The sequence below is a fragment of the Chlorella variabilis genome (assembly GCF_000147415.1).
Source record: "Chlorella variabilis unplaced genomic scaffold CHLNCscaffold_27, whole genome shotgun sequence".
Taxonomy (NCBI): Eukaryota; Viridiplantae; Chlorophyta; class Trebouxiophyceae; order Chlorellales; family Chlorellaceae; genus Chlorella; species Chlorella variabilis.
The window spans coordinates 21,388-29,282 of record NW_005435061.1 but is presented as its reverse complement, the minus strand read 5'-3'; the positions used below and the strand labels follow the sequence as shown (position 1 = coordinate 29,282).

Below are 7,895 nucleotides of genomic sequence, written 5' to 3'. Positions count from 1 at the left end.
CAGGCAGGCAGGGGGAGGGGAGGGGTGAGGCGGCGGCAGCTAGGCCGGGGCGGGCGCCACCGAGGGCAGCTGGTGCCAGGAGCACCTTGGCCTCCCCCCGCTTGCCCCGCTGCTGGCGGCCCCCAGGGGGCCAGTGGGCGGGCCCAGGGCCCCTGCTTGCCTGTGTGAAGCGGCCCTTGAATGAAACGCGGAGGCGGACCACATCGGCCGGCGCCTGCTGCTCGCCGGCCGGGGCTTCCATGCCGGAAGCTGTCTTGACGGGGTGGTGGGGGTGGGGTGGCGCCGGGCAAGCACTGACCATTGGTGCTGGCAAGGGGAGGCGGAGAGGGCTGGCCTCTTCCTCAGGCGCGGCCGGGCATCGGGCCAAGGAGCCGGGGTGCGGCTCTAGTGCAGCAGCGTCATTGGCGGGGCGAGCAGGGGTGCCGAGGGCCCGAGCAGGCCACTGGGGGGCGGCTGAGCCGCGAAGGGCTGCCTGCGTCCCTGAAAGTGTGCTGCTGACTGAGGGGTGGGTTGGGAAGGGGGGAGGGAGGTGAGAAATGGGAGGCAACGGCCCCAGAGTGCAAAAGTCCCATGCGTGATGCTGACGTGCTGCGCCCCGGGAAAATGTGGGGGGCGACTGATGCTGGGCGCATGACAACATGCATACTTCAGGGGGGCGAGGGGGATCCCACTGCCCCTGGCACGCGCATGCCTCCCCCACGGGCCATCCCCCCAATGGGGGATGGCCACAGCCGCCAGACTCAGAATCTCCGTGCAGCAGCACTGCATTCTGCCAGCAGAGAAGCGGCCCAATTGGGCGCCAGACGCCAGCGCTGTCGCAACGCCACTTAGTCGTGCAGACGGCGGCTGCACGCCAACTCCCTGCGTGTCAATGCATCTCGCCATCCCACAAGAAGCACCAACAGGTGGCAGCCTTCACCCATTGCAGCTGCGGGAGTGCAAACTGGCCTGGTGTGCACTCCCTGAGCAGGCGGGCACCTACCACGCAACTGGTTGCACGCACTTGGGCAGTGACAGTGACCATGTTTCCATGAGCCGTGGCTGGGGTGTTTGGACCAAGGCACTGCGGGGATGTGGCAGGCATCGAGCTGGGGGTGTCTAGACTGCCCGGTGCGATCGGTTCGGCACACCAGTCGGGTGGCAGCACATGCCGTGCCGACTTGAGCTGATCGCATCCTGAACGCATCAAATGGCTGCTCGTTTTCAAGCTCAATTCAGTTACACGGCTCAAACAACAGGATGCAGCCTGGTGTATTAGCCAGTAAGTTAGCCAGTTCACAAGTCGACGTCGTACTCAACAAGCGCCGCCGCTCGCATGCCGGGTACTGCCCAAATTTGCTGTGCACTGCCATTCGATTGCTGGGTTGAAAATGGTATCGATCTTGCCTCCCCTGATTCGATCAGCCAGCCACGACAGAAGACTTCTGCGCACAGCTGAATGGGCGTTGCAACACTGAAGGCGGGGGAGAGTCCCACGGCCCGGCGCCTCGGCCTTTACTTGCTGAGCCTCAGCGTGGTGAGTCTGCAGCTGAGGCCCCCAGCGTGTGATCAGTTCTTTGCAGATGCCGCTGTGTCTCAGCCTGCGGCCAGGAGCGCGTCGCTGTGAGAGAAGAGGGGAGTGATTCACGGGGGCTGGAAGTTGGGAGATGCGGGGACGAGGGCGGGGTGGGTTGGCGGGAGCGGCGACAGCAGCCGCCGTCGACGCCCCTGAAATTGAAGCACAGCACATCCTGGCTGGCGTTGCGCACCCCCTCGCCCCCGTCCAGGCCTACATCGCGGGGTACCATGGACGGGCGCGGCACAGCGTGAGCCTGCGGCCTGAGGGCAGCAGCAGCGGGCGCCCTGCCGCGGGCGCGGACGGCGAGAGGAGCGAGTGTGTGGCGCGGGGCGAGGAGTATGCTGCTGAGCTTGCCCAGATGGAGGGTGCGGGCGGCGACAACGACTTCAATGCTTCCTTCCAGTCGCCGATAACGACGGCGCGGGATGGCACCTTCCTGTGGATGGCCCAGGCCACCGGCACAGACAAAGTGCAGTACCATTGTGAGCCCCGCTCGTGATGTGCCTCAGGGGGCATGACATGCCCCCGTGTTTTCCACCAGTCGCTGCTCCCTTGTCTGCCCCTCCCAGCCGTCGCCTGCTGCTGTCTCGCCTGCCGTGCTTGCACGTGGGCGGCAGCACTCCCGGGGCCCTGGGCCCTGCTGCTGCCATGCCCGCCAGCCTGGCACACCTGCTCGCTGACCCCTCCTCCGCCCCGCCTCCCTCCCCTGCTGCATCTCAACAAACAGCCTACCACTACATGTATACCAGGTACCTAGCGCACGCCCGCTTCCACCAGCTCAACATCCTGGAGGTTGGGCTGGGCTGCGACATGCGGTACGGCGCCGGCGCCAGCCTGCGCCTCTGGCGCGCCTACCTGCCCTGCAGCCGCATCAGCTTTGTGGAGTACAACGAGTGAGCAGCGGGCAGGCCGGCCCTGCTGCCTGCATGCCTGCCTGCCATCGTGCCTGCAGCGCCTGCCTTCCTGGATGCTTGCCTGCGCGCACAACTAGCATGGCGTTGTGCGCGTGTCACGCTGCACAGCAGCACGCGATCAGCTGATCCCGGCCTGCCGCGCCCCGCCTGTGCTGCTGCTGCAGCACGTGCGCCATCAAGTGGAAGAAGGAGGTGGAGAAGGTGGGCGGGGGCAAGCTATACATTGGGTCGCAGGACGACTCGCAGCTGCTGGCGGCGATACAGAAGTACGCCAAATCCATCGGTGAGAGCCCCGCTCCAACCTGCTCTTGCCAGCGTGACCATGGCTTGCATGCAGCTGCCTCTGCGCACGCCACTTGACCACTCTGCCGCTCGTGGCCGACTCTACTGCTGCTGCTGTGCTGCAGCAGCCCTGTTGATGCTGACAATGGCTGCCGCTGATGAGTGTGCTGCCGCCGCCGCTGCTGCCGTCGCCTGCAACTACTGGTGCAGGCGGCTTTGACATGATCATCGACGACGGCAGCCACCTGCCGGAGCACCAGTGGACCACAATCGAGGCGCTGTGGCGCACGATCAAGCCGGGGGGTGTGTACATTATAGAGGTGGGCGCTGGCCCTGGCCTGCTGGCAGCACATGCTGCCTGGCGGTCTCGCTGGGTCAGAGCACCGTGCCACCATGCTGCTTGCTGACCCGATCTCCTCTCCTCTTCCTTTCCTCCAGGACCTGCACGACCACTGGTTCTCGTCCAAGGCGCTGCAGCCCGTGATGACGGCCTTCCCGCCCACCCTGCCGGTACCGCTGTACATCCAGCTCATCCACCTCATGAACTGCCACAGCTACGGCACCTGGAAGTATTCCAAAGAATCCAACTTCTGGTGCAGCCAGCAGAAGGCCAAGTCGCAGTACATGTGAGCGGCCCAATGGAGCGGCAGGCTGCGTTGCTGCAGTGATCGGCTGGCATGCCGCGCACTTGTGGTTTGGTGAGGCACCGGAGCCTCATCAACACTCATCTTTCCCACTTCTCGTCCTGTTCATCTCCCCGTGCTTGCAGCGACGTCATCAACCTGGATTGCATGTCGGAGTTTTGTGCCATGGTGAAGGGGGCGCCCCTAGGCACAATCAAGTTTCGCATTCCTGGATGAAGACGTGATCCGTGATCGGTCCATGCCGCTGTTGTTGTTGTTGTTGTGTTGCATTGTGCCCCTCATGGAGCAATGGGGAGGACAATCGAAATGTAGCAATAATGGTGTGTATGCCGCATGAGTGCGTAAGAAAAAGGTCAGAGTTGAAATAATGCGAAGCCCAGGGGAAAGCTGAACAGACAGCGGGCACGAATAACAAGCCAGGTGACTGGAAAAGTCAATGTCGCAGTGATGGTGCGAGGGCAGTCGTACTGATGGTGTAAGGGGATGCTGTTCTGGCGCATCCACCTGCCAGGACGTATCGCTGGAGGCACCCGGGGCCCACACGGTTGCTGCCCGTCACGTCAGCGCGTCTCGGGTGGCGCCATGCTGGCGAGGATCCATGCATCCATCGAGTGATACTGCCCCGCATACCCTTCGCCCACCTGCCCGATGGCCTGAATCTCCCACTGCACGTGCAGGGAACAGGAGCACAGTGTGCAGTACATGAACATCTGCACGCCGCAAGAGAGCTTGCTTGCCGGCCCTCCACCTGCCTGCCTCCGTCCCTCCCTCCTTGGGCAGCAGACTCACCCGGCCTGCCACGCGGCCGCGGTAGACTCTCAGCATCACCACGCTAGAGCAGGTCCTGCGCTGGGCCTGCGGCACATCGTCCAGATGGTACTGGCAGAGGTCCATGCCCGAGGCCGGGTCCCGCACGCTGCAGGCGCAGGGGGAAGGGCAGAGGCAACGTGGAAGGACAGGACTTGTTTCTTGTTTGGTGCAGAGTTCCAAGGTGCAAGCTCAGAGGCAGGGCAGGTGCAGAGGCAGACGCTGGTGCTGCCGTCAGCCAGGTCCCGCAACCAGCAGCAGCAGCGGCGGCAGCTGGCGGGCAGCTGCCGCTGGCATGTGGTACCCGATACCGTACCTGATGTAGGGCTGGTCGATGTCTGTCAGCATCTTGCCTGCCCAGGCGCTCATGGTAAGGTACAGGGCCTCCACCCGGGGCGGCAAGCTGCGCAGGCTGATGGTGATGGTGTGCTGCCCGCTGTCGCTGTGCACCATGTCGCCGCTGTGCCGCACGGCGCCTGTGCCACAGGGCGGGCGGCAGGGGGGGCACCAGGCGGGTGGGCAGGACTGGAAACATCAAGCATGGAGACCAGTCTCGCAGCTGAGTCGTGCATGCATCGACACCAACCACCAGCCCAGCGCTCGCAACCACACCGGCCAGCCCGCTTGCCAGCCCTGCGCGCACCTGCGCCGTTCGTGCTGCGTGTGTTGCTGTAATCAATTGCCTCAAGCAGCTCCAGCGTGGCGCCCTGCGGGGCCCCTCGCCGCCGCCCGTACACCAGGCAGCTGGCATCTAGGTAGGTGAAGTCGTCACTGCAGCGAGGCGGGGTTGAGGCACGCGGTACCGCGCTGGGTAGTGAGGGGGTCAGGCGTCAGCACGGGGTGCGTGCGGCAGCCCCAGCGCCAGGTGGAGGCAAGAAACACACTCGTTCCGGGCATGCCGCCAGGCGCCGTCCTGCAGCTGCCCACAGGGCAACCCAGCCCGCCAGCTTGTACGGCGGAAAGCTGCATGCCGTCTACCCCTCCACAACACCCATCACCAACCTGGTCTTGGAGTGCCAGCGCTCGTCCACTTCTATCGCCGCCAGGTTTGGCGGTGCGCTGTACTGCTGGCCCCGCAGCAGGATACGACTCACGCCGCGGGCCTGGATCCTGCGGCACAAGCGCGGTGGCAGGCGGGATGGTGAAAGCCAGGCAGGGCAGGCAGGCAGGCGGTGAAAGCCAGGCGTGACTGCTGACAGGCCGACAGGAGCGCTGCCCAGGCGCAGGAGTGCACAGGGCTTCCAGCCAGGGGCACGGCCCTCCACAGGGGCATGCCAGCAGCCAGGTGCGGCGCTCTGCACGTGGTGAGGCAGCCGAGCCTCCAGTGATGCCGTGGGTACTGCACCATGCAGCCCAGCTTCCAGCGTACCGCCCAGCACCCTACCTGTCCCACTTTGTGCGCGGCGTGTGGTAGCCCTTGGCCAAAGACTTCAGCCAGCTCTGGCGCAGGCGCCCCGTCCAGGCCTCCGGGGACATGCGGACCATGCCCATAACTTGCAGGGCCTGCCCGCAGGAAGGGCAGGGTGAGAGCGTGGTCGTCAGCAGGAACGGGAACTGCAGCCCTGAGCGCCAGCTAGCTGAGGCGAGGCAAGGAGCAGCTGCGCAGCCAGCTGGACACCTGCTCAAGGCAGGCAGGCAGGGAGGGCGGCGGCGGCGTGGCATGGCGGTAGCGCTCTCACCTGGTCCAGGCTGTCGCACTCCAAAATCTGCTGCACTGCGGCCTGGAATCGACGGCGCAGGCCTGCAGGCACCACGAGAGCACACAGCAGGGGCCAGCGTCAGGTGGAGTTGGTGCATGCCAGCCATGCACACGCCCGATCCCCGTCCTGCCCTCCAACCGCTACCCACACCGTCGACCCGAAGGTACCACCACCACTCATGCACAGCCACATGCAGGTCCCGCATCTGTGACCACACCCACGCACCTGCTCCCGGGCGCCCGAACGACGAGTCCAGGCGATACATCACCTCGCCAATCGACTGCCTCCTGGGGCGGGCCACCAGGGACAGGAACGCGGCGTGGAACATCAGAAGCCTGCATCAGGGCGGGGGGTGGTGGAGGATGGAGAGCGTGCGTGACATTTGAGGTGCAGGCAGGCAGCGAGGTGCGTGCAGTGCCGTGTGGCAGAAGGGCGCCCCAGATTGCTTGCAGGGCAGGGCCCACCTGAGGGAGACTGCGGAGGCCTCGAAGAAGACCTGCATCAGCTGGGCGTCCACGCCGCCCCTGCGTGGCGGCACCTTGTAGCGGGACACCATGGTGCGGTCTGCCTTGCACACCCACAGCACCTGTCGGTCAACAGCCTCGCTCAGCACCACAGGCAGGACCTGGCGCCAGTCGTGCTGGCGGCTGACGGCCAGCAGGGGCACCAGGTTGCCCAGGGAGGGGGCCTGGGACTTGGTGCGGTGGGCCTCGCAGGACAGGAAGCGCTGCAGGCGCTGCTCGGCGCGCTCCCACAGGCCGTGGTGGTCACACAGGGCCAGCAGCAGGCGGTGCAGGCCGCAGTAGGTGTTGAGGGCGCGCTCTGCGGCGCAGGTAGGGGCGGGGAGGCGGCAGGCTTGTATGAGAAGAGCCGGGCAAGGGCAAGCCAGCCTGGCGGCGAGCAGGCGGGCAAGCCAGCTGCTGCCGCTGTAACGCTGCACGGTGCGGCACACAGCGCTGCTTGCTGCTGTGCGGTACTGTGCTGCGCTCACCCGATGCGGCAGTGCCATGGTCTGCCAGCAGGACGGCGCAGGTGTTGAGCATCGTGGGCAGTACAGTCAGCCACTGCTCGGGTCCAGGCCGGGCGTGCGCAGGGCACAGCTGGCGCAGCACACGGGGCAGGAAGGGCAGCGCCCTGCAGGGCAAGGGAGGGAGAGCAGGCCCGAAGCCAGGCTCAGTGGATGCAGGGGGAGTGGGCCACAGACGGGGAGCAGGTAGCAGCAGTCAGGGTGCCCGCTGGCCTCCTCCGCGCCACCCGGCCTGCCTCTTGCGCTACCACCAAGCAGGCCACCTCCTTCACGCCCCGCTTGTCCTTTCCTGCAGTGCCAGCAGCAGAAGAGCTGTGCCTGCACCACACTAGGGCAGGCACCCACCTGTGGAAGTGGTCCTGCGTGATGTAGGCAGGGATGGCGCCCTGGATGTCCGTCCCGCCCGCGTCCCGCGCCACCAGGCCCGCAGCCACGGCCTCCACAGCCACCAGGTCGGGCGAGGTGGGCATGATGTAGTCGGCAGCCCCGGTCTTGGGGTTGACGGTGAACTGCGGGACAGCGGGACGTGTGGGTGGAGGGAAGGAAAGGGAGGCAGGTGAGAGGCGAGCGAGCGGGTGGGTGGGTGGCCTGAAGGTGTTGTGTCGTGCACAGGGTGAGTGCCAGCACGCAGGGCTGGCCACGCACCATTCCCCCGCACAAGCAGCAGCAGCAGCGCTGGCACGCGGGCCACCAAGCTCAGGCACCCCCCCGCCTCACCTGGTATGCGAATCCGAGCACCTCTGTCTCGAAGGAGGCGCGGGAGAAGAAGCAGGACAGCTCTGGTACCGCACCGCTGGCCTCCAGCTCATACGCAACGCGGTAGTCGGCCAGGGCGCAGCAGCGCAGGGCGGAGGCGGGGAAGGCGCGGTGCAGCAGCGCATGCCACACTTCGCCGTCGCCGCAAGCGGCGCGCAGGCCGCGGCAGGTGGCGCCCAGCGCCGCCACGTCCCTGCGAGGGGTGGA

The 7,895-nt window shown here is 66.1% G+C and overlaps 3 protein-coding genes across 3 annotated transcripts in view; 1 reads left to right on the top strand and 2 right to left on the bottom strand.

The window, feature by feature from the left end:
- Window positions 1-241, bottom strand: part of CHLNCDRAFT_139834 (hypothetical protein) — a gene marked incomplete at both ends in the record, with an annotated part of 4,859 nt that extends 4,618 nt beyond the window's left edge. The window contains one exon of the mRNA XM_005843687.1: window positions 86-241. Coding sequence (XP_005843749.1) covers window positions 86-241 — 156 coding nt within the window. The remainder of the gene's footprint in view (window positions 1-85) is intronic.
- Window positions 242-1,438: 1,197 nt separating this feature from the next.
- CHLNCDRAFT_139833 (hypothetical protein) lies at window positions 1,439-3,614 on the top strand (the record flags this gene model as incomplete). Its single annotated transcript, XM_005843743.1, has 7 exons — window positions 1,439-1,516; window positions 1,767-2,040; window positions 2,286-2,451; window positions 2,637-2,755; window positions 2,965-3,074; window positions 3,193-3,380; window positions 3,524-3,614. The coding sequence occupies 7 exons, from the start codon at window positions 1,439-1,441 to the stop codon at window positions 3,612-3,614; spliced, it is 1,026 nt and encodes a 341-aa protein (XP_005843805.1).
- Window positions 3,615-4,439: 825 nt separating this feature from the next.
- CHLNCDRAFT_54899 (hypothetical protein) overlaps window positions 4,440-7,895 on the bottom strand; it is a gene marked incomplete at both ends in the record, with an annotated part of 6,027 nt that continues 2,571 nt past the window's right edge. The window contains 10 exons of the mRNA XM_005843686.1: window positions 4,440-4,681; window positions 4,849-4,976; window positions 5,208-5,315; window positions 5,590-5,708; window positions 5,885-5,946; window positions 6,131-6,240; window positions 6,370-6,727; window positions 6,897-7,039; window positions 7,278-7,441; window positions 7,650-7,881. Coding sequence (XP_005843748.1) covers window positions 4,440-4,681; window positions 4,849-4,976; window positions 5,208-5,315; window positions 5,590-5,708; window positions 5,885-5,946; window positions 6,131-6,240; window positions 6,370-6,727; window positions 6,897-7,039; window positions 7,278-7,441; window positions 7,650-7,881 — 1,666 coding nt within the window. The remainder of the gene's footprint in view (window positions 4,682-4,848; window positions 4,977-5,207; window positions 5,316-5,589; window positions 5,709-5,884; window positions 5,947-6,130; window positions 6,241-6,369; window positions 6,728-6,896; window positions 7,040-7,277; window positions 7,442-7,649; window positions 7,882-7,895) is intronic.